Source organism: Neolamprologus brichardi, chromosome 3 (assembly GCF_056152115.1).
Source record: "Neolamprologus brichardi isolate AB-2024 chromosome 3, ASM5615211v1, whole genome shotgun sequence".
Classification (NCBI taxonomy): domain Eukaryota; kingdom Metazoa; phylum Chordata; class Actinopteri; order Cichliformes; family Cichlidae; genus Neolamprologus; species Neolamprologus brichardi.
Window position 1 is genome coordinate 52,893,458 of NC_142106.1, and position 25,617 is coordinate 52,919,074.

The 25,617-nt window shown below is 45.7% G+C and overlaps 2 protein-coding genes across 2 annotated transcripts in view; both read right to left on the minus strand.

Moving 5' to 3' along the window:
• Window positions 1–840: 840 nt before the first annotated feature.
• Window positions 841–25,617, minus strand: part of LOC148105800 (NACHT, LRR and PYD domains-containing protein 12-like) — a 112,443-nt gene continuing 87,666 nt past the window's right edge. Inside the window, exons 5-6 of the mRNA XM_087838982.1 lie at window positions 11,822–11,998; window positions 841–1,027 (exon numbers count right to left, since the gene is read on the minus strand). Of these exons, the coding sequence (XP_087695108.1) occupies window positions 841–1,027; window positions 11,822–11,998 (364 nt within the window). The remainder of the gene's footprint in view (window positions 1,028–11,821; window positions 11,999–25,617) is intronic.
• On the minus strand, window positions 22,185–24,016 carry LOC148105801 (protein NLRC3-like). The gene has a single exon (XM_087839051.1). The coding sequence runs from the start codon at window positions 23,814–23,816 to the stop codon at window positions 22,185–22,187; it is 1,632 nt and encodes a 543-aa protein (XP_087695177.1). The 5' UTR covers window positions 23,817–24,016.

Consider the following 25,617-nt stretch of genomic DNA (forward strand, 5'->3'; position numbering starts at 1 on the left):
CCTCTGTCAGTCACTGCTGGATGAAGCTCTCCTCTCCACCTCCCAGTAACATGGCCCAGTCAGAGCGTCTCTACACACAAGCTGCTGCTGCTTCAACCTCTCTGGATCATCAGGACACAGCTCCTCCTCTCTCAGCACACACACCGTCCTGTATACCATCATCACCACCTGCAGAGAGAAGAAGGAAGAGCAGAGGAGATAAACGAGTGTTTCCAGAGACTCTTCATCAGCTGTCAGTCAGTGATGCAGCACATCCAGTATAAAGAGCAGCAGGCACTTCAGTGCTGGGACTGTACTAGGACTCATTGTTGCTTCACTTTTTCTAATCTTTGGATTTTTATTGAAGTTGATGAAAATGTTTTTCCCTCCTAGTTTGAGTTTGGACTTTCATTCATTAGAAGAACCTTGGTGTGTCCACTCTGAGCTCTGTAGGAACCCCAACAACAAGCCCAACAATCCAGATGGACGGTTCCAGCTGTTAACTGGAGGAATTCCATCCAAACATCTGCTCTCACTAAATTCTTCCTCACCTACAGACTGTGTTCTTCACTGCTTTAAACTTGGAAATGAATGCAGTCATTGGTCTGCGTGCTGCTTTGTTCAGAGAGCTGATTGGCTGTTGACAGCGTTTGATCAGAGCGTGTCAGCCGTTACTATGGTGACCATAAAGGTGACAAAAAGGCAGAAGCAGGAAGTGTTTATGTCCAATCCTGAAGCCTGTCACCATTCTCCTCTCACAGCTTCACTGAGAAGCTGCAGCTTTACAGGAAACACTGGATCTTTGTTTCATACTGACTGTGTTTAGTACAATACTGCTGACAGCACCACCCACTCACTCCATCACTCTACTGACCACAGAGTCTCCAGTCTGTAGTCTGGACTCTGCTGAAGATCAGACAGCTTCTTCACATCTGGATCCTTCAGGTCGTTTTCCGACAGGTCCAGCTGTCTCAGATGGGAGGGGTTGGACTTCAGTGCTGCTGCCAGATAATCACAGCTGATCTTTGACAAACCACAAACACTCAATCTGTATAAAGAATGAAAGATGTAAGTTTATTAGACAAAGTGTGATCTTGAAATCATTCAGTGTTTCATCATCTGTTCAGAGCTGAAGAAGGTTCAGAATGTATAAGTTTAGAAAATGGAAACTCCAAACAACTGAAGCCAACAGGAAGCAGCTTCAAACAGGAAACTGTGCAGAGTTTCAGACTATATGTCCTGATGCAGCCAGTTGGACTTTGGAGATTTGAATTTCTGTTCTGTGACTAAGTCCTTGAATCATTTCTTCCAGTTGGTCCAACAAGACAGACTAAGTATTGGACATGTGTTGTGGCTCCATTAGGGGAGCTTCTAAATGTGATGTGATGGCCCCTCTGGGTCTGTCAGGTCACAGGACTGAAGAGAGCTCAAACTGGGCACGCAGTTGATCCAGTCTGGACCAAAGACTCTATACTGGGACTGAGGGACTGCTTTGACTGCACCCACTGAGACTTTTTAAAGACTCATGTTCTCACTTAGATCATCGATTTCTACTTACATTTCTTTCTGGGAAAAATGGGGATTACTTTGAAAACAGGAAGTATTTTCCCCAATAAGCAGCCCTGGATTAGTAAATCAGTCCAACATGTTCTCAGGCAGAAGAAGCTGTCTTGTTATGAGGGAGAGAAGAAAAAGATTGAGGCACAGAAACTTGTTGAAAGAGAGATAAAGCAGCTAAAATCAGGTGTAAAAGTAAAGCAGAGGATGAGCTGAATAAAGGACACTCAAGGCTGGCTTGGAAAGGAATGAAGTCCATGGTGGGGATGCAGAACAAGGAGCAAAGATGAATGTGATGCTGAATCAGCAGAAGACTTGGACTCATTTGATTCCAGCTTTGATATCATTGATTTCAATGAAGAGCTTTGTGATTGTAGCAAAGGGCTGGTAGCTCTGAGAGTCCCACTGATGAGGTGTTTTTGTGGAAACCTCTTAGTGGGACCAAAGAGAGAAAAAGCCCTGGTCCTGATGCTGTGGGAGGGAAATGATTGAAGTGTGCTGTGAGGAACTGACTGGGAGATTTTCACACATTTTCCAGTCCTCCTTGGAAAAAACAGGAAGTTCCCAGCATATGGAAACAAAGGTTAAGTGTCCTATGGCAATCAGTGATGATGGTGCTGTGGCCCAACCACCTTCACCTCTTTTTAAAGGAACTAACTGTAATCTGAAGCTTCAAATGGAACTAAGACTTCCTCCACTAGGTGGCAGTGTCTGATGAGAAAGTGTTAGTGGAGCTGGCCTGGAGTCAGAAACAGGAAGATGCAGGATTTGGGCTGAAATGGGGAAAAGTGGTTAGCACTAGTGCCTTAAAGCAAGAAGGTTGTAGGTTGAAGTTTGTTGGCCTTTCTGTGGAGGTTGGATGTTCTCCCACAGTCCAATGAAATGCTGCTTAGGTTCATTGGTGCTTCTAAATTGGCTGAAGGTGTGGATGTGAGAGAGTGCTTCTCTGTCTCTCTCTGTTGGCCCTGTGATGGACTGCTCACCTGTGCAGGTGGACCACGCCTCTTGCCCTATGACAGCTAGGGCGCAGGCTCCAGCCCTGTGAGCCTATGCTGAATAAACAGTTAGCAGAAATGATCCATAGATGGCCTGAAATTCCCCAGTTAGCAGTTTGGTAGATAGCTATGACATGCTAATCCCATCCAGCAGCTGTATTCTACCTGTAAGCTGATCCCTGCTGAGCCAAAGCACTTTTTCATATACAAATTACAACCTTTAATAGAAACCTATTGGTCAGCATCTTATTAGGCTGCTGTTAGCTTCATTCCACAGAAAACTGAGAGAAACTAACAGAGTTGATAAAGAATAAAGAGAAATGTGATGATTTAAAGCTTTTGAAGTGCTTCAGATGATCTCTGTCCACTTCTGTCCACTCATTCATTCATGTAAGCTTTCTAATGCAGCTTTGATCTTCACAGTCTGCTTTATGAAACTCATTCTAACCCTGAATGTCAGAGTGTTCCTCCTTCTCTTTCCCATCATTCATGATGGCAGTGGAGGAGATTTGGATGTTGGACTGTGTTTTGGATGATGTGTGTATGTTTGTGTTGGACTGCTGTCTGTAAAGCAAACGCACATTTTGCTTTGGATTTCAGTGTCAGACAGACTTTAAGGTGGAATGAAGAGTTGGAGAGTTTCACAGTGAATTATCCAGTGGAGGATTTTTCTTCTTCTTTGAAGGTTTGAAATGTGAACATTGTTCTGCTGCAGTCAATGGACTAAACCAGAGAAGAAGAAAACAGACTTTACCATGAAGATCCTCAGTGTGGATCAGTATAATATCAGCCTGATGTCTGCAGTTTAGTGTCAGCACAACTTTCACATCATATTCATCTCAACACAACTAAAACATGCTGACTGACCCCAGAGTTTCAAGTCCACATCCTGGACTCTCCAGGAAACCACACAGATGCTTCACTCCTGAATCCTGCAGCTTGTAGTTGTCATCCAGGTCCAGTTCTCTCAGATGGGAGGGGTTGGACTTCAGTGCTGCTGCCAGATAATCACAGCTGATCTCTGACAAACCACAGACCTTCAATCTGTACAAAGAATGAAAGATGTAAGTTTATTAGACAAAGTGTGAGCTTGAAATCATTCAGTGTTTCATCATCTGTTCAGAGCTGAAGAAGGTTCAGAATGTAGAAGTTTAGAAAATGGAAACTCCAAACAGCTGAAGCCAACAGGAAGCAGCTTCAAACAAACACAACAAGAGAAAAAACTCTGAATGTTTCACATTAAAGTCGTACATTTATCATAAAAACAGGAAAAAGACTTGAAAAAGTCGTGTTTTTCATTCCAGGAACCACAAGGCTTCACTTTTAAAGGTGAAGTGTGAAAGAAATGGACATATTTGAAGTCCAACACCTTTTTCCAGTCACATTATTAAAGCAGACAAACTACAAGCTCATTTTCATTCCAACAAGTCATCTTCTGACCTGGACTAACAACACTGGTCTCTATGTGCAGCTGGCTGTGAGACCAGTGCTCAGGGAGCGTCTACAAAGTGCAACACTGAAAGAACATCACACACCAATTTGCTTCCAGCACTTTCACACAAACATCTACTGTCATTATTGTCACCAAACTCTGTGGATCCTTTATTGCAAATTCAAATGGGATCAAATGGTCAGACAAAAGAGGGTTATGAGGAAATATGATGAAATGTTGTGTATTAGCAGCAAGTTATTGAATCATTTTCCTCACAAACCAAACAAAATGATTGACAAACATGTTTTTACAAACTCAGTGTTAGACTTGGATCAGCAGGATAAGCTGATGTTTAAAGGCATTTGAGTCTCGCTGTATGAGAGTTCAGTTATTACTCAATATTTATGGATGATGTTCTTTCAGTGTTGCACTTTGTAGACGCTCCCTGAGCCTCACAGCCAGCTGCACATGGACCAGCTGACATTACCCAGCATTAGAGGCGGTGTAAAAAAATGGATTTTCCTATTTAAATGGTTTTAATTTGAATAAAGCGATGTTGATTCATTCAATCCTGAATCGATTTTTAATATAAATGTATTTTGCCAGAATCTCAGGTTAAAACTCCCAAAAGTATTTCAACAACAACCAAACAGATAAAACAGTAAATGAGAGCAGCTAAACACACAAAGATGGAAACACAGAGCGTGGATCGTTCACTCGACGGCACGTACACGGACACGCCATCGGGGCTGAAAGTGGACAGCTCACAGATCCTGAAGCTGCAGGTTTCATCTGTCTCCAACCAAAACTGACTGAACCAGCAGCAAAAGAAGATTCAAACTACGCTTTACGTTTGATGAACATCGTCATGAATTCTCTCTGACTTTGACGTTTACTTCCTGCACAGCTCTCTCTCTCTCTCAGTGTACTTCAAGAACAGTTTACCTTCAAAAATCTGTTTTCTGCATTATTCACTGCTTATTACGCACCAGTCTGCTGTTGTGTTCACTGCTGTCGGCCTCCGAAAACAAAGCCTCATTTCTGCTGTTCAATACTGAAGAAATTGAAACCTTTTAAAATGATGACAGATTACAAACTCTCAGCTGTGTCTGTAATCAAACCTCTGTAACTTTGCTTCACTTCAGCAGCATCAGGTCATGTTCACATGTTGATTCATGGTTTGCTTCAGTTTTTGATGGACTGCAGAATATTTTGAAGGTTATCTGCTATAAAAAGCCAGAACAGGAAAATCTGCTTCATGTGTTTCTGTTTGATCCTCAGTGACTTTGACACAAAGGCCTCTGCTGTGATGATCACACCTCTGATCAAGTCTCACAGTGTCAGCTTTGTTTTTATACATATGGATATGTGGTGATAAATGATCAGAATGATAATATTTCCCACTGTCTGCTCTGTGCCGTGACCTTTGACCTGCTAAAGACAGTCAGCTGTGGATTATTCATTGTTGTGTCTGATACTTAGAACTGTGAGGAAGAGCACTACACAGTTAATCAGGGTCCCCTCTCTCTGAATCAGGAAAGGTGGGCAGGCCGCGTGTGGGCCGCGGGCCATACGTTGAGTATCACTGTTTGAAATGTGAACATTGTTCTGCTACAGTCAATGGACTAAACCAGAGAAGAAGAAAACAGACTTTACCATGAAGATCATCAGTGTGGATCAGTATAATATCAGCCTGATGTCTGCAGTTTAGTGTCAGCACAACTTTCTTTTTTTTTTTTTTTTTTTTTTTTTCTTTTGCCTGTCCCGTTTGGCTCTTTTGCCATCAGAATTATTGTCTAAAGGCGAAGAAAGATGCCCAACGGATTTTCTTTACCAAATTGACCATCCCAGCAATGCCGTAATGGTCCATTTGATTCACCTTTTATTCTTTATTTTATTTTCACTTGCTGAATACGGGACAGACTTGACTGGGGGAAAGAAAAGGGAGAAAGAAAGAGGGAAAGAAAAACAGTTGAGAAGAGGGACGGGGGAGAAGGGCAAAAAACAGAATAAGCAAAAAAAAAAAAAAAAGAAAAAAGAAAAAAAAAAAATACATGTATCGATCACCTGGATCACCTGTTGAGAAAGAAAAAAGAAAACAAGCAGAAGAAAACGAGGGTAATACAATAAACAACATCACAATGATATATGGGAATATGACAGTAAATACTAAATATTAAACATTATTGTGCAGCACGTAAGATCGACAGCACAGTGTGCATTGAGGTAGGAGCCAAAAAGGGTGTAGTTTGTGTGTGTGATCACCCGTGTGTACACCTGTGAGCATGGACGCGCTTGTTTTCTTAAAAGGTTCCCTCATGTAATGATCTGCTAGAGGGTGTGGGGGGCCACCGCCCCGTCCTCCAGGGCATGAAGCAGGTATGGAGGAGATCAAAACCCCAGACATCCAGAGGCCCCCAGAACACAAGAGACCAAGGAAGACCAACAGAGGGGCAGCCGTGCCACTGTCCCAGAAAGAGCTGAGGAGAGTCCCAGATGATGGGTCACCCAGCAGCCACGGAGCAGAAGCCAGGGGGGGTTGCAGCGACGTGCCCGTGAGCTCCGCCGGCAGCCAGCTGTGCCTGAGTGACCGAGCCCCAGGCCGAGAGGCCGGGGGCACCCCACCTCCGAAGTGGCCCAAGCGAGCCCCAGGCTCCAGGCCCCGATAAGCAGCCGCCAAGGAGTGAGCGGGTGTGCACCCGGACGCCCACCCCCGGACACAAAGAACCACCAACGCACCGATGTCTGAGGGAGTCCGCCCCCGGCAGGGGAAGTGGTGGGGGGAGATAGGCCTCCAAACCTTGGAGGGCCTGAGCTGTCCTCAGAGAGGTGGCGTCTGATACCCAACCTGACATATGGACACAGACATACAGGCACACACAGATACAAACATCCATTCCCACCCTCATGCTCTCATATGCACTTACTCCACACTTAACCAACGTGGAGACAGACATAAAGAGACGCTGTACACACAATCACACTCCCCAAGCGTACTCTACAAACCGGGTCTAGGTACCCTTGCCCCTGGGGGGGGGAACCGCACCCAGACCCAGGTTGTGTTACCCTTTTTCCCTGCGGTGGGGAGAAGCAGACCGCCCCGACTCCGCAGCAGCAGGGAGGCCCCACACTCCGGACCCCAGTCGGACGGCCAACTCCTCCTCCTAGCCCCCCCGCTCCAGCAGACCGCAGAGAACGAGGGTGAGAGAAGACTCCTAACCTCCCTCCACCCGCTCATTGTAGTGTTGATGTATGTGTGTTCTAAGGTGCATTTAAAACCCAGGAGGGCATGGAGCCACCTGCCAGAGAGCAGCAGGTAAGCGCATAGTCCCTCCTGCTAGCCCTCAATGTCTACGTGTATTTAAAATTGAGAGGTGGGCAACGACGCCAGGGGTGAGGTGTACACCCTGATGGTAATTGAGATTCCGTGTAGCGTGCCCACCCCCAAGATCCTATATGTATGTGTAATGAGAGTGTGAGTAATGTGAATGTCTAAGTTGCGGGATAAAATTGAGGCAGAGGCAGCCAGAAGGGGACAGAGGGGGGGGTTACCCCCTCTGCACCCTGGTGACACACCCCCACTCCAAGGCCCTGCATGTGTGGGTGGTTGTGGTGGAGCGGGAAGAGGGAGGCAGCTGGAGATGGGGAGGGAAGGAAGGGAGGGGCAATTGACCCCTCCCTGGGGCCAGCTCCCCCGCTGACCCCAGTAGGCACCGCCATACTCCGCGACCCGCCAGGGAAGGGGGGCCCAGGCCCATCCGAACCGGGGCCCAGCGCAGCGGCGCCGCCCGGCCCCACAGAGCCCGGGGCAGTCCACCCAACCCCACCACAGAGAAAACTGCACCCACCCCATCATCCACTCATCTTCCAGACTACATAAGACAATAGACGCCCAGGCTGAGATCTTCCTCCACCTCTCCTGTATCTCCCCCTCTTGCAGAGAGAGTTCCTGAGAGAGGAAAGCTCCTGCAAGATGTGACAACCCCCCCCCCCCCCCCACCAGTTGAAGAGCCCCCCAGGTGGCTCGGCGCACCGGCGGCACCCCGCGCCAGTGGCGGGCCCCCATATACCCACCGGCCCACAACCCCGGCAACACACCAACCAGGACCCAGGCCCCCGAGGCCCGGCCAGGGCCCCAGACCAGAGCCGGAGCGCCCCCAGAACCTCACGCCCGTCCCGGACCCACCCAGGGGCAGCCAGGCTACCAGGTCAGTAACCCCCGTCCGTCAGCACAGACCCTCCCCTAGCCCCGCTGCACGTAGCTACAAGGAAACCGTCACCCAAGAGCCAACAGAGCCCCTAATTGGCCATGACCGCTACCCCGGGTTGAGCCCCCCAAGGAAGATGCTCCCGAGGAACCCCCCGACGCCCTAAGCCTGACCCTACCCCCACACCAATCACAACAGTGAAGGCGAGACCAAAATATGACCCCCCACCCCCACTAGGTGATGGAGCTGATCAGAGGAGCCCAGAGCGATTGATCTGATGTGGTGGCAGAGGCTGTATCAAGACTAATGTAATCTAATAGATAATTTCTATATTGGTTAGAATTAAGATTGTTTTTATTTTTCCAGTTCATGAGGACTGTTTTCTTGGCGATGCATAGGGCAGTGAAAACCATATGGGCTATATTCTTTTTTGAAGTGACATTATCTAAGCTGCCCAACAAACACACTAAGGGGGAAGTTGGAATGTTACATTTCAGACACTTTGATAAGTCTTCACATATCTCGCGCCAAAACTTCTGAACTGGTGGACAGAACCAAAGAGCATGGATATAATTGTCCGGTGAATTGGTTTGGCAGTGTGAGCAGTTGTTGGTAGATGCAAAGCCCATCTTGAACATCCGATGACCTGTATAGTGCACTCTATGTAGTATTTTGTATTGAATTAATTGAAGACTGGGATTTTTGATTAGATGAAAGGTTTTTAAGCAAATCTGAGACCAGAAGTTTTGGTCTAAGTTAACTGATAAATCCGCTTCCCATTTTGCAATAGGAAGTGATATTGATTCATCTATTTTAGAAAGCATTCTGTATATTTTGGATAGTAATTTGGGGGTTTTAAGAGTAAAAAATTGAACCACACTTGGTGGTGTTTGTAGTTCAACTTGACCCGGTTTAAATTTCTTTTTTATTATGGATTTAATTTGTTGATATTCTAAAAATCTTTTCTTGTTTATCCCATATTGTGTAACTAGTCTGTCAAATGAAATAAATTCTGTTCCTTCTAGTATATGTTCTACATATTTGATTCCTTTACCATTCCAATCTGAAAAGTTTATCATATTATTGTTTTGTAATATGTCAGGGTTGTTCCAGATAGGTGTACGTTTGCATGGGATTAATGAAGACTCTGTCAACTTCAGAAACTCCCACCATGCTGTCAGAGAAGAGCTGATGTTGATGCTTTTGAAGCATTCATGTCGTTGGATGTTTGAGCTGATAAATGGTAGATCTGAAATCTCTAGATTATTGCAAAGTGCTTGTTCTACATCTAGCCAAGGTTCATCTAAAAGGGTATGTTTTAACCATCCTGAGATAAACTGAAGCCTGTTGGCTAAGAAGTAGTGCTGAAAGTTAGGTAGTTCTAATCCTCCTTTATCCTTGGTCTTTTGTAGTGTTTTTAAGCTTATACGTGGGGGCTTATTTTTCCAAAGGAATTTGGACATATATGAATCTAGAGATCTGAACCAATCTTGCGGCGGTTTAGTTGGGATCATTGAGAATAAATAATTTATTTTTGGTAATACCATCATTTTTATAGCAGCAACCCTTCCCATGAGTGATATGGGTAGACATTTCCATCTAGCCAGATCACCTTCTACTTTCTTTAAAAGTGGGGTATGGTTTAATTTAGTTAGATCTGCAAGCTTGGGAGAAATATTAATACCTAAATATTTTATATTTCCCGATTGCAGTGGAGTAGAAGAGGAATTATGGAAGCAGCAATTAATAGGAAGGACTGTAGATTTTGACCAGTTAATTGAGTAATCTGATATTCTTGCAAAAGAGTTTATCAATTCAATCACCCCAGAGATATTGGTTTGTGAATTTTGGAGAAAGAGTAACACATCATCAGCATAAAGGCTGATTTTATGTTCCACGTTCTTGCATTTTATGCCCTTAATTGCTGAATTCTGTCTAATTGCTGCTGCTAGTGGTTCGATAAAAATTGCAAACAGTGAAGGGGAGAGTGGGCATCCCTGCCTGGTGCCCCTCAGGAGACATAAGCTGGAGGATGTCTGGTCATTTGTTCTGACACAAGCTGTTGGGGAATTATATAATATTTTTAACCAGTTGATGAAAGAAGATCCAAAACCAAATTTGTGTAAAGTTGCAAATAGAAATTTCCAGTTAACTCTGTCAAACGCTTTTTCTGCATCTAAGGAAAATATTGTAGTTTCAAGGTTTTTACTGTATGAGTAGTCTATCAAATTAAGTAATCTACGTGTATTTGTTGATGAGTGCCTACCTTTTATGAAACCAGTTTGGTCAGGATGAATTAAGAGGGGGGTTATTTTCTCTAGTCTCTTCGAGAGAGCTTTGCAGATTATTTTGAGGTCTACATTAATAAGGGATATTGGACGATAGCTTGAGGGATATACAGGGTCTTTGCCTGGTTTTAGCAGGAGATTAATGTTTGCAGAATTCATATTTGATGGAAGTCTGCCCTTTTCTTTGATTTCTAACAACGTTCTGTAAAAAACTGGTGCTAGAATCGTCCAGAATTCTTTGTAGAATTCTGCAGGAAAGCCGTCTGGACCTGGAGCCTTATTATTGGACATACTTATCAGGGCTTCCTGGAGTTCACCTGATGTCAGTGGCGAATCCAGTGCCATTGCTTGAGCTTCTAATAATTTTGGGAGAGTTATGTTGTCTAAAAATTGATCAATTTCCTTTTTAGATGGGTTTATTTGTGGTGAATACAACGTTTTATAGAAATCCCTGAAAATGTTGTTTATTTGTTTCGGTTCATATATTGTGTTCCCAGATGAATCTTGAACAGCACATATAGTTGTTTTTTCTTTATTTATTTTTAGCTGGTTTGCTAGAAATTGACCGGATTTATTACTATGTTCATAATTTTGTAAGCGTAGTCTTTGTACTAAGAATTTTGTTTTTCTATCAATTATCTCATTTAATTCTAGTTTTGTTTTGCGTATTTTTTTCAATGTTTCCTGATCTTGGTGGAACGCGTAGGCTTCTTCTAGTGATTTGATGTTTTTTTCCAATTCCTGAATATTTTTGTTTTCTTTTTTCTTTTTATGTGATGAGAAAGAAATTATTTTACCTCTCATCACAGCTTTCCCTGCTTCCCATAAAACAGAAGCTGATGTTCCGGGAGTGTCATTAAAGTCTAAATATGAAGTCCACTCTTTTTTAAAATATTTAATAAAGTCTTCATCTTTAAGCAGTGATGTATTAAATCTCCAGTTTTTACTTGGCATAGTATTATTCTTGTGCATTAGTGTTAAAGATACAGGAGCATGATCGCTGACAGCTATAGGGTGAATCTCAGTGTCTGAAATGTCACTCAGCAGTGAGCTGCTGACCAAAAAATAATCTAGACGAGAGTAGGAGTGATGAACATGTGAAAAAAAAGTATATTCCTTACTGGTGGGGTGAAGGGAGCGCCATGCATCGCAAAGACCAAAGTCGCTCATATACTGTTTGATTATATTTGTGGACTGCCAATTACGCTGAGTTCCTGCTGTATTGAGCCTATCCATTTCTTCATTCAGTCCAAGGTTGAGGTCGCCTCCAAGCACAAGTGTGCCATCTAAGTGTTCAGAGAGGGTGTCAGCACAACTTTCACATCATATTCATCTCAGCACAACTAAAACATGCTGACTGACCTCAGAGTTTCAAGTCCACATCCTGGACTCTCCAGAAAACCACACAGATGCTTCACTCCTGAATCCTGCAGGTTTTTGTTGCAGCTCAGGTGCAGCTCTCTCAGATGGGAGGGGCTGGACTTCACTGCTGCTGCCAGATAATCGCAGCTGATCTCTGACAAACCACAGTTGTCCAATCTGTATAAAGAATGAAAGATGTAAGTGTATTAGACAAAGTGTGATCTTGAAATCATTCAGTGTTTCATCATCTGTTCAGAGCTGAAGAAGGTTCAGAATGTAGGAGTTTAGAAAATGGAAACTACAAACAGCTGAAGCCAACAGGAAGCAGCTTCAAACAAACACAACAAGAGAAAAACTCTGAATGTTTCACATTAAAGTCGTACATTTATCAAAAAAACAGGAGAAAGACTTGAAAAAGTCGTGTTTTTCCTTCCAGGAACCACAAGGCTTCACTTTTAAAGGTGAAGTGTGAAAGAAATGGACATATTTGAAATCCAACACCTTTTTCCACTCACATTACTAAAGCAGACAAACTACAAGCTCATTTTCATTCCAACAAGTCATCATCTGACCTGGACTAACAACACTGGTCTCTATGTGCAGCTGGCTGTGAAACCAGTGCTCAGGGAGCGTCTACAAAGTGCAACACTGAAAGAACATCACACACCAATTTGCTTCCAGCACTTTCACACAAACATCTACTGTCATTATTGTCACCAAACTCTGTGGATCCTTTATTGCAAATTCAAATGGGATCAAATGGTCAGACAAAAGACGGTTATGAGGAAATATGATGAAATGTTGTGTATTAGCAGCAAGTTATTGAATCATTTTCCTCACAAACCAAACAAAATGATTGACAAACATGTTTTTACAAACTCAGTGTTGGACTTGGATCAGCAGGATAAGCTGATGTTTAAAGGCATTTGAGTCTCGCTGTATGAGAGTCCAGTTATTACTCAATATTTATGGATGATGTTCTTTAGGTAATGCACTTTGTAGACGCTCCCTGAGCCTCACAACCAGCCGCATATTGACCAGCTGACATTACCCAGCATTAGAGGTCGGGTGTAAAAAAATGGATTTTCCTATTTAAATGGTTTTAATTTGAATAAAGCGATGTTGATTCATTCAATCCTGAATCGATTTTTAATATAAATGTATTTTGCCAGAATCTCAGGTTAAAGCTCCCAAAGGTATTTCAACAACAACCAAACAGATAAAACAGTAAATGAGAGCAGCTAAACACACAAAGATGGAAACACAGAGCGTGGATCGTTCACTCGACGGCACGTACACGGACACGCCGTCGGGGCTGAAAGTGGACAGCTCACAGATCCTGAAGCTGCAGGTTTCATCTGTCTCCAACCAAAACTGACTGAACCAGCAGCAAAAGAAGATCCAAACTACGCTTTACGTTTGATGAACATCGTCATGAATTCTCTCTGACTTTGACGTTTACTTCCTGCACAGCTCTCTCTCTCTCAGTGTACTTCAAGAACAGTTTACCTTCAAAAATCTGTTTTCTGCATTATTCACTGCTTATTATGCACCAGTCTGCTATTGTGTTCACTGCTGTCGGCCTCCGAAAACAAAGCCTCATTTCTGCTGTTCAATACTGAAGAAATTGAAACCTTTTAAAATGATGACAGATTACAAACTCTCAGCTGTGTCTGTAATCAAACCTCTGTAACTTTGCTTCACTTCAGCAGCATCAGGTCATGTTCACATGTTGATTCATGGTTTGCTTCAGTTTTTGATCGAATGCAGAATATTTTGAAGGTTATCTGATATAAAAAGCCAGAACAGGAAAATCTGCTTCTTGTGTTTCTGTTTGATCCTCAGTGACTTTGACACAAAGGCCTCTGCTGTGATGATCACACCTCTGATCAAGTCTCACAGTGTCAGCTTTGTTTTTATACATATGGATATGTGCTGATAAATGATCAGAATTATAATATTTCCCACTGTCTGCTGTGTGCCGTGACCTTTGACCTGCTAAAGACAGTCAGCTGTGGATTATTCATTGTTGTGTCTGATACTTAGAACTGTGAGGAAGAACACTACACAGTTAATCAGGGTCCCCTCTCTCTGAATCAGGAAAGGTGGGCAGGCCGCGTGTGGGCCGCGGGCCATACGTTGAGTATCACTGTTTGAAATGTGAACATTGTTCTGCTGCAGTCAATGGACTAAACCAGAGAAGAAGAAAACAGACTTTACCATGAAGATCCTCAGTGTGGATCAGTATAATATCAGCCTGATGTCTGCAGTTTAGTGTCAGCACAACTTTCACATCATATTCATCTCAGCACAACTAAAACATGCTGACTGACCTCAGAGTTTCAAGTCCACATCCTGGACTCTCCAGAAAAACCACACAGATGCTTCACTCCTGAATCCTGCAGCTTGTCGTTGAAGCTCAGCTCCAGCTCTCTCAGATGGGAGGGGTTGGACTTCAGTGCTGCTGCCAGATAATCACAGCTGATCTCTGACAAATCACAGTCCTTCAATCTGTATAAAGAGTGAAAGATGTAAGTTTATTAGACAAAGTGTGAGCTTGAAATCATTCAGTGTTTCATCATCTGTTCAGAGCTGAAGAAGGTTCAGAATGTAGAAGTTTAGAAAATGGAAACTCCAAATAGCTGAAGCCAACAGGAAGCAGCTTCAAACAAACACAACAAGAGAAAAAACTCTGAATGTTTCACATTAAAGTCGTACATTTATCATAAAAACAGGAAAAAGACTTGAAAAAGTCGTGTTTTTCCTTCCAGGAACCACAAGGCTTCACTTTTAAAGGTGAATTGTGAAAGAAATGGACATATTTGAAGTCCAACACCTTTTTCCAGTCACATTATTAACGCAGACAAACTACAAGCTCATTTTCATTCCAACAAGTCATCTTCTGACCTGGACTAAAAACACTGGTCTCTATGTGCAGCTGGCTGTGAGACCAGTGCTCAGGTACTGTCTACAAAGTGCAACACTGAAAGAACAACACACACTAATTTGCTTCCATCATCCAACCTGAACAGGAAACAGAGACGGCTCCCCTTCAAAGTAAAAGCTGCTCCTTTTGGACACAGTATCAAAGAAAGTCTACAGTATGACATAGAAAAGACAGAAAAAAGTTTTGGTCGTTTTTAAATTGTGCAGAAATGAAACTACACTAAGCTCAATTATGTGACAGACATTTCATCCCATGTCAGTTTGGCCTCATCCTGGGCTGGATTATCCAGCACACACTCTGACCACAGGCCCAGGGGCCACGCACAGCTGGGAGAGACAGGAAACAAACCAACACAATAATAAAAAGCACCATGTGATCTTCTTACATCTTCAAGACAAACATAGTAAAAACATGAGCATATTTGTTTCCTGATAAAATGATGTGACAGGTAGAACAGAGTAAAGTGGTGGTGTTACAGCCTTTCTCCCCTCTGCTGCCGAGGCTGTTAGTTCCTCCCAAACTCAGCTACAGGACTTCCAAATGAATGAAAGCAGCAGAAGTGGCTTTACAAATGAAAGAGGAAGAGGAGAAGAGGAGGAGAGGGAGGCCACCCTGACCATCACTCCAGCTGAAAACATTACACTTCCATTAAAATTGGTGAGGAAATGATGAGCAGGATGAGCTGCTGGCTAATCTGGAGGCTGTAGCAGCAGCTCACAGTCACAGTGGATTTCCACTCATGAAAAAGCTCTGGCTGCTTCATTTCTCATCTCATATCAGAGACTTTAATGCTTCACTGAAGCTGTACTGTGATGCTTCCATATTCCAGTGAGGCCTCCATAATGATTTCAGCTGTTCTGTACACACACTGTGTGCCCTGTATGGCTTAAAGTCTCTGCAGCCTGTTTTTATCTGCTATCATCAGATCTTCATCATCCTCATTCACATCCCTCACACACTCTACAGCCTCATCAGCACTGACTTCGTCTTCACTGACTGATGGAGAACAACATGAACCTGTGGAGGCTGAAACACTGTCCTGTCAAACATCTCCCCGTCACCACTCCACTTCTGTCAGCCTTTAAATGAACCCTGCTCAAGTCTGTCACTTCTGTTTGGAGCCAAAAGGAAAAACTGTTGTTCAGTCGTTTGGAAAGACAACATTTCTGAAAGCACTCAAACTTCTTCACTTTTGTCTTCAGACACATCCTGAACATTTAGGAACTAAAGAAAGTTTCAAACATCAATCAAAGACCTGAAATATAGAAAAACAACAACAGCCGCAGTCAGTGAACTCACCTCAGAGTCTCCAGTCGACAGTTTGGACTCTCCAGTCCAGCACACAGAAGCTTCACACCTGAATCCTGGAGGTCATCATTTCCACTCATGTCCAGCTCTGTCAGATGGGAGGGGTTGGACTTCAGAGCTGAGGCCACAACTTCACAGTGAGACTCTGAGAGTCGACACTCAGTCACTCTGTGATGATAGCAAATATAAAATGTGTTATTATAAAAGCAGAAAATCTGCATTATAAACACAGACTGAATGTATATGAAGACAAAACAGAGTGAGGTCATAATCTGATGAATCTGCTCTTCACATCTGTGCTTCAGCTCCCCTTACTGTGTTTGACATGACACAATGATTGAGTCTCTCTCAGACCTGCAGACCTTTAATGAGAATCTTTGTTTGGCTTTAATCTGCAGATGAAGGAGGAAGATGGTGTCACATTTAGGCTTCCATAATGTCCACAGTCTGTCACTGAGATCTGATCCAGAGTCAGAGTGAAGACACACATTTGGACTGTTTCCTGTTTTGACTCCAGAACATTTTGAATGAGTTCAGCTCAGTGAAGAGTTCCAGCTGGAAAGATGATCTCTGTTTGCTACCTGCTGTCAGGTACGACTGTTCACGTCCACACGCAGGAAAAACCTGCTAACTGTTACCAAACGGAGCAGAAATCTCATCACTGGACAATAATGATGAATGAACTCAGAGCTGCTGATATCAGATCTGATTTCAGGGGAACTAAACACAGAAATGATTGGCTCATTTTAGCGTTCTGAGCCATTATCTGCTGGTGTGTCGCTAGTTGGCAGAAAATGATTTGTGTTCCTGTTCAGGGCTTCAGTGTTTATGAGTCCAGATCCAGGTGACAGCAAGTCAAAATGATGTTACCTGTCTGTGTCCAGCAGCAGCCTGTATTCACTTTGAATATTGTTATAACCTGACATGGATCAGTTTGTCTTTGATTGGTTTGTAAATGTCACTGTTTCCATTGGACCTGAGTGACGGTACAAAGACAGAGAGGGAGAGAAAGGAGACAGAGGATGGAGACAGCAAAGAGAGAGCAAACACAAACAGGTGAGAGTGGACAGGTGACCAAGGTCAGCAACCAATCAGAAAGCTTCTGTTTGACCCACAGTCACTGTGTTATGTGATGGCTGCGTGCAGGCAGGAGAAGGACCCAAAGTGCAGACTCCGGAGACAAAACTTAAACTCAAAATCGCTTTAATCTTAAACTCAAATATAACATAACTGGAAAAATCAAAATAAACTTACACCGAAGGACTGAAAAACACACAGCTAAATAAACGGTAGATCGCGACAATGACAAACTGAAACAGGGCTTAAATACATAGAGGGAGCAATCAGGGAATGGACAACAGGAGGGAAACACAGCTGGGGCAAATCAGAACTGACGAGACAAGGAAGCGTAAACTGAACACACTGAGAAGAGACAGAAACCTTCAAAGTAAAACAGGAAACACAAAACACAGACTGAACAAAAGACACAGACTCACATGCAGGCACTACAACAGAGGGAACAGAGACGTGGGACCAGGGCAGACACAGACTGGACACGGGAATACCGCAGACAGGGGAGACAGCAACCAAGGATTACACAGAGACAAACCATAAGACATGACTCACAAAAACCCAAAGACTAGAAATTATAAATAATATCATAAACTCAAAAGCCCTGGGTCAACGACCCAGGCATCCTAACAGTACCCCCCCCTAAAGGGCTGGCTCCCAGACAGCCCAACCCGAAACACCAAAACAAAAAACAACCCAACCAGGGTGGGCGGCGGGGGAACAGGATGGAGGGACCAAAACGAAACAAACACACGGAGCCAGAGACAAAAAATACAGGGAGCAAAAACCCAAAACAGAACAAAACAGCACTGCGGCCCAGCAACAGTCCAAAAGAAAACAGACAAAAAGCCCCTGAAAGGCGCAGAGGCCCAGGCAACAGTCTCGAAAAGGTTCAGGAGGCCGGCCCGGAGGCTGACGGCACAACAGTCCAAACCCGGGCAGTTCAGGGGGCCGGCCGGGCGGGAGGCACCAGCGGAGCAGGTCAGGAGGCCGGCCGGGCGGGAGGCGCCGGCGGCGACCGAGCAGGTCAGGAGGCCGGCCGGGCGGGAGGCGCCGGCGGCGACCGAGCAGGTCAGGAGGCCGGCCGGGCGGGAGGCGCCGGCGGCGACCGAGCAGGTCAGGAGGCCGGCCGGCCGGGAGGCGCCGGCGGCGACCGAGCAGGTCAGGAGGCCGGCCGGCCGGGAGGCGCCGGCGGCGACCGAGCAGGTCAGGAGGCCGGCCGGCCGGGAGGCGCCGGCGGCGACCGAGCAGGTCAGGAGGCCGGCCGGGCGGGAGGCGCCGGCGCCGGCCGGGCGGGAGGCGCCGGCGGCGACCGAGCAGGTCAGGAGGCCGTCCGTAACGGTAACGATGTCCAGTCATTGGCCCGGAAAGTGGCCGAACAGGCCGGACAGGACGAGCAGGACGAGCAGGACGAGCAGGCCGGACAGGACGAGCAGGCCGGAAAGGACCAGACGGCACGGGGACCTCAGGCACAGGCGAAGCTAGACGGAGCAAGGCAGGACCAGGCGAAAACACGGGGGCCGGACCAGGCGACGCAGAGGCTGAAGTTGAAGCCGGACCAGGCGACGCAGAGGCTGAAGTTGAAGCCTGGACCAGGCGAGGGCGAAGACTCGGAGGCTGGACCAGGCGAGGGCGAAGACTCGGAGGCTGGACCAGGCGAGGGCGAAGACTCGGAGGCTGGACCAGGCGAGGGCGAAGACTCGGAGGCTGGACCAGGCGAGGGCGAAGACTCGGAGGCTGGACCAGGCGAGGGCGAAGACTCGGAGGCTGGACCAGGCGAGGGCGGCGCTGCAGGGAACGGCGTGGGAGCCGCAGGTGTTGGCGCTGCAGGCGACGCAGGTCGCTGGACGGGCCCCTCGGACCCTACAGCGGGAACAGGAGGCTGGACGGGCCCCTCGGACCCTCCAGCGGAGGCAGGAGGCTGGACGGGCCCCTCGGACCCTCCAGCGGAGGCAGGAGGCTGGACGGGCCCCTCGGACCCCCCAGCGGGAACAGGCGGCTGAAGCGGCCCCTCGGACCCCCCAGCGGGAACAGGCGGCTGAAGCGGCCCCTCGGACCCTCCAGCGGAGGCAGGCGAAGGCTGGACGGGCCCCTCGGACCCTCCAGCAGGAACAGGCGGTGGAGTAAATGACTGAGGTGAGAACTGAGCAGGTGACTGAGCTGATAGGTGAGCTAAAGTCCGAGCTACGGAGAGAAGTTTAATATGTATCGACTGTTGTAAAGATGGTAGTAATGGTGGGTAAGGTGGTGGATCCGCAGTAAGCTGAGCTAGTTCCCCTGAGCCTCCAGAACCTGAAGAAATCTGCTGGACGGGCTCACCTGAGCCTCCAGCGAGGTCAGAAACAGGTGCAGGTACCTGCCGGACACCAGCCACTCCCACCCGAGGAGAAGGTACGGGTGCTGGAGCTAACTGGTTCCCGGTCATCCTCACACTGGGAGCCGGGACAGGCACCGTCAATGGCTGGGCAGCTGCTGTCCCCACCCGAGGAGCTGGCATGGGTGCAGCGACAGGCAGAGGCTCAGCCGGCCTGGACACCGGAGCAGGGACCAGCTGGACCTCAGCCTCCCTCACCTGAAGCACTGAAACAGGTGCAGGGGAATGCTGGGCCCAAGCTGCCCTGGGAGTAGGAACACAACGGTGCAAAGGAGCAGGCTCAGCAAACACAGACTCCTCTAAAATGTTTTTTAGCTTCCTACCACCACCACGTCTAACAGTCTTAACAGTGTTCACAGTCTCAGAATTTACAGTGTGCACATGATTGTCTCTTTCCAGCTCAGAGGGAGCAGAATGAAAACAGTCAATATACCTCACCATGGGGAGTGGCTCAGCAGAGACAGAGTGGCGACCGCGTGAGCGTCGCTTTCTCCGGGAAGTGGGAGATGGCAAACTGGGCTGCGAATCCTCCAAAAGACCAGGCTGCGATGAGGAAGCAGACAGTTTGTGAAGCTCAGAACGTGGCAGACCCAAAAACGAAGCGAAGGACTGCAGTGGAGTGAGTCTAACGTCCGGCGTCCAGTAATCCTTCTTCCTCCGCTGCTTAACCCTCTTGTCGGACTGGTAATACAGGGGTGGAGGCGGAGGTGTAGCGACTGGAGAGAATGAGCATGTGCTCAATCTGATCGCCCGAGGCATAGGCGCCGGCTCGGCCGCAGCCATGGCAGTTTGGAGGCTGCGGGGCCCTCCCCAAGCCAAACGTGAACCATAGAAAGGTGACTCGAGCTCCCGGGCATGCTTAGCCTCCTGCCTCACGCTCTCCTTGAGGAAGGCAGAAGCTGCGGGTTGCCGATACCACACGGAGTCTGCTGGGTCCATGTTATGGTCGCGATCTTCTGTTATGTGATGGCTGCGTGCAGGCAGGAGAAGGACCCAAAGTGCAGACTCCGGAGACAAAACTTAAACTCAAAATCGCTTTAATCTTAAACTCAAATATAACATAACTGGAAAAATCAAAATAAACTTACACCGAAGGACTGAAAAACACACAGCTAAATAAACGGTAGATCGCGACAATGACAAACTGAAACACAGGGCTTAAATACATAGAGGGAGCAATCAGGGAATGGACAACAGGAGGGAAACACAGCTGGGGCAAATCAGAACTGACGAGACAAGGAAGCGTAAACTGAACACACTGAGAAGAGACAGAAACCTTCAAAGTAAAACAGGAAACACAAAACACAGACTGAACAAAAGACACAGACTCACATGCAGGCACTACAACAGAGTGAACAGAGACGTGGGACCAGGGCAGACACAGACTGGACACGGGAATACCGCAGACAGGGGAGACAGCAACCAAGGATTACACAGAGACAAACCATAAGACATGACTCACAAAAACCCAAAGACTAGAAATTATAAATAATATCATAAACTCAAAAGCCCTGGGTCAATGACCCAGGCATCCTAACACACTGATGATGACTGCACATAACCAAGCAGTGTGTTACTCTGATATCAAATATGGATCCTTCTCTTATAATAATGATCATCAGATGATATTATTGTGTTATTTGGTAGCTGAATACGATGTTTGTGTGATTATCAGTGAAAGAAGCAGTGAGGAGGATGGAGAGAGAGAGAGGACAGAGGGTGAAGTTAGAAACACTAAAATGATTTTTCATGGATTTCATGGATGATTTGAGTGATTTCCAGCAGGACACTTAAACATGTCAGTGGACGTCCTAAAGAACATATTCACTGATATGAAATGTGTCATTGAACAGGATTAATATCAGTGGAAACATGGTGGAAACAGCTGTGACTGCATGGATGTGACACACTTCAAATCTGTTCTCCACTCTTGGATTTGGGATCCATGGAGCTGCTGCTGAGTCTGTACAATAAAGGAATGGTGTGGAAGGTTGCAGTGTACGGACACAAACACTTTGTGGTTACAATCTGATTTTATTTTCAAAATTAAACTACTAACCTACACTGATCAATGATGTTAATGATCACATCTGGACTGTGAGATTATTATATTATCTTATGCCATGTTATGCCCCTAATTAAGGATTGTGAAGCTATTATGTAGTTTTAGTTTGCATTATTCTCCTGAATTAGAAGAAGGTGATAACTATTACATTTGTTAAACTAATTTGTATTACATTAGGCTGCTGACTTATTGTGAATAAATGATATTGTTTTATGATGCATTATACTGCTGAGTTATAAGAAATACTGTTTTCAGAGAGTCAGGACCTTGCTTTTTCTGATATTAGAGGAGACAGAGCACATTCCACAGGAGCTTCACTCCCGCCGTTGTTAAAGGCAGACAAAATAGGGAGCCAAGGCCATAAGTCAGACTCTCTAGGAGTTAGAAAAATGTGAATGTTTATGCTTTTTCGACTAGGTGGGGGTCAACAGTGGCTATAAGAGTTTGAGTAATGCTCCACCATTTGGAGATTGATGCTGTCGGTGGGCAGTGTTCATCTCCCCACACGTGTGTTCATTAAAATCATTGTTTGACCGAAGCTCTTCTGGACCATTATTGTTTTTGTGCTCACCCTCAATATCTGAACCCGTAACAGGACTCACCGAGCCTTTCTGCAGTTCCTCACAGCTGGAATCAGTCTCTGTCGTCCCCACACTGATGTGTTGTACTTCTGCAGGTCCAACTCATCCAGAACCTCCTCTGACATCTGCAGCATGAAGGCCAGAGCTGAGCACTGGATCTCAGAGAGTTTCTTCTCTGATCTGTTCTCTGACTTCAGGAACTCTTGGATCTCCTGAAATAATGAGAGGTGGTTCATCTCCATGAGACAGTGGAAGATGTTGATGATTCTGTCAGGAGAGATTTTATCACTGTTCATCTCCTTCAGGTTGTTGATGACTCTCTGGATGGTTCCTGGACCGTTCTCTGTCTGACCCAGCAGACCTACTAAGAGTCTCTGGTTGGACTCCAGACAGAGGCCATGAAGGAAGCGAACAAACAGGTCCAGGTGGCCATTTTTACTCTGGAGGGATTTCTCCATGACTGTCCTCAGAAATACATCAAGTGAATGGAGATCTTTGTTATCAAAAACACTGAAAATCATCTTGATTAAAGATCCTGATTTTAGAAACTTCTTCAGCACCTCTGTCTTCCTGTTGGTGAAACAGTGGAACATGTAGACTGCAGCCAGAAACTCCTGAATGCTCAGATGAACAAAGCAGTAGACTGGTTTCTGGAAGATCACACACTCTCTTTTGAAGATCTCTGTACAAACTCCTGAGTACACCGAGGCCTCTGTCACATCCAGACCACACTGCTCCAGGTCTTCTTGGTAGAACATGATGTTTCCTTTCTCCAGATGTTCAAACGCCAGCCTCCCCAGCTTCAGAAGAACTTCCCTGTCAGCCTCCGTCAGCTCCTGTGGACTCGTCTCATGTCCCTCATGGTACTTGTTCTTCTTCCTCTTTGTCTGAACCAGCAGGAAGTGTGAGTACATGTCAGTCAGGGTCTTGGGCATCTCTCCTCTCTGCTCTGTAGTCAACATGTGCTCCAGAACTGTAGCAGTGATCCAGCAGAAGACTGGGATACTACACATGATGTGGAGGCTCCTGGATGTCTTCATGTGGGAGATGATTCTGCTGGACAGCTCTTCATCACTGAATCTCCTCCTGAAGTACTCCTCCTTCTGGGCATCAGTGAAGCCTCGTACTTCTGTTAGCCTGTCAACACATGTAGGAGGGATCTGATTGGCTGCTGCAGGTCGGGAAGTTATCCAGACGAGAGCCGAGGGAAGCAGATTCCCCTGTATGAGGTTTGTCAGCAGCTGGCTGACTGATGACTTCTGTGTGACATCAGACAGCAGCTTCCTGTTGGTGAAATCCAATGAAAGTCTGCTTTCATCCAGGCCGTCAAAGATGAACAAAAGCTGAGAGACAGCCAGCTTCTCTGCTGTGACCTTCTGTAATGTTGGATAGAAAACATGGAGCAGCTCCAGAAGACTGTACTGCTCATCTCTGATCAGGTTCAGCTCCCTGAATGAAAGCAGAACCACCACACTGACATGTTGGTTCTCCAAGCCCTCTGCCCAGTCCAGAGTGAACTTCTGCACTGAGAAGGTTTTTCCAACACCAGCCACGCCGTTGGTCAGAACCACTCTGATGGGTCTCTGTTGGTCAGGTAAGGCTTTAAAGATGTCCTGGCACCTGATTGGAGCGTCATGGAGGGCATCCATCTTGGAAGCTGTCTCCAGATGCCTCACCTCATGTTGGGTATGAACCTCTTCACTCTGTCCCTCTGTGATGTAGAGCTCAGTGTAGATCCTGTTGAGGAGGGTTCTACTTCCTGTTTCATCACTTCCTTCAGTCACACGTTCACATCTCCTCCTCAGACTGATCTTATGTTCATCTAAAACCTCCTGCAGACCAACATCTGCTGAAAGAAAGAAAAACAATGAGACTAAAGAGAAAGAAAACTCTTCAATGTCTGAACAACACAAGAAGTCCAGTTTTCAGAAATGAATCCATCAGCAGACAGATGTTCAGTCTTACTTGGTACACAGCTGCTCTGACTGGCTGTCTGCAGTCCAGCTCTGGTTCCGGATCTTTCTCCACACTGTGCAGAAGCTCTGATGGTGACACAGAAAAGTCAAAGTGGAGATACTTCTGTCCACCTTTGATTAGACTCATTATAAAAAGGAAAAAAAGTTTTAACACAGTCATGTGTAAGTTCACTGACTTACATTTATTCCATGGACACTCACTCTAACCTGAACCACAGCTACAACCCAACATTGTTGAGGCCTCATGTCCTCCTTTCCTGACTGTAGAGGTTAAATATGCAATATTGGTTTCACTGGACAAGTCTGCATGTTGATCTACAACTGATCTGACATTGTGGCACAAACACAGTAAACAAACACTACGAGCACCTTGTTTCATGTGCAGTGGCTTTCTTCTCATTCTGTTACTGAACACTGTATGAAAAGCCTCTCACTGCCAGCATACTTCCAGCCCCACAACCACAAGACCAACTCCCATCTTCACAACACCAAGAATTTTTCCCCTTTTCTTTGGAGAAACTGAGAAGCCAATAGGATTGTAGCTCAAACTTGCCCACAGTCCTGCTTCATCACTGCTCACTCCTACCTGTGTTGGTGCTCAGTGGACAGTCATAGCCTGCTGCTAGCATCAATGCTAAATGTACTGCTGTGGATGATCAGCAGAAAAAGATGTAGTCAGTTTGACTGTTTGCTGTATTTAAAGTGTTTTTCTCAGTTCATCTGTATTCAAAGTGCATTCGGGGCTTTAGCTGACAGCTCTTTGTGCTAACAAACTAAACTCTCTTAGTTTAAGCCAACAGACTTTACCAAACACAAAGCCTGCTGCTGCCTCCATGGGTTAGCTTGTGTGACTGGTGTTTACACCAATGAAATCTAAATCACACTAATGTGTCCTCCAAGGTGTTTGGTGGGAGCACTGAGTGAAACATAAGAGCTCTGGTAAAATAACAAACAGGGCTGTGAGAGCAACTGAAGTGATAAAAATACTGTTTAAAGATAAAAACACTTTGATGTTCTCTCGTCACCTAACAAAGTCCAAACCCTGTGAACTATTTTAGCTTTAATAATTGTGGATTCAGGTATCCTGAACCCATCTTTGGACATTTGTAATGAAATATTTTAAAACTCCATCAAAGACTCCTGATGTGGCTGTTTGAAGAAGGAAAAGAGGGACAAAGTGGAGCGTCGAGCTGAGGCTTCATTCACTGCAAACCTACAGTTATGTTTTCTTATTTCTGCTGTTTGCATGTTCACAGCTGAAATAAAGCTGCCTCTTTGACTTCATCCTGTTGTGTTTAGGTCCAATCCTGCCTGCCACACAGCGCTACAGGACAAAGTCTAATATTTTTATCTTTTTAATGAATCTTTGGTCATATTTATCCAGGAAAACACAAACATGTAAAGGAGTCATCACAGTTCTCTGACCTCGTTGGTCCAGGTTCAGCACTGAACTCTGGAGGTTTATCTTTGGACA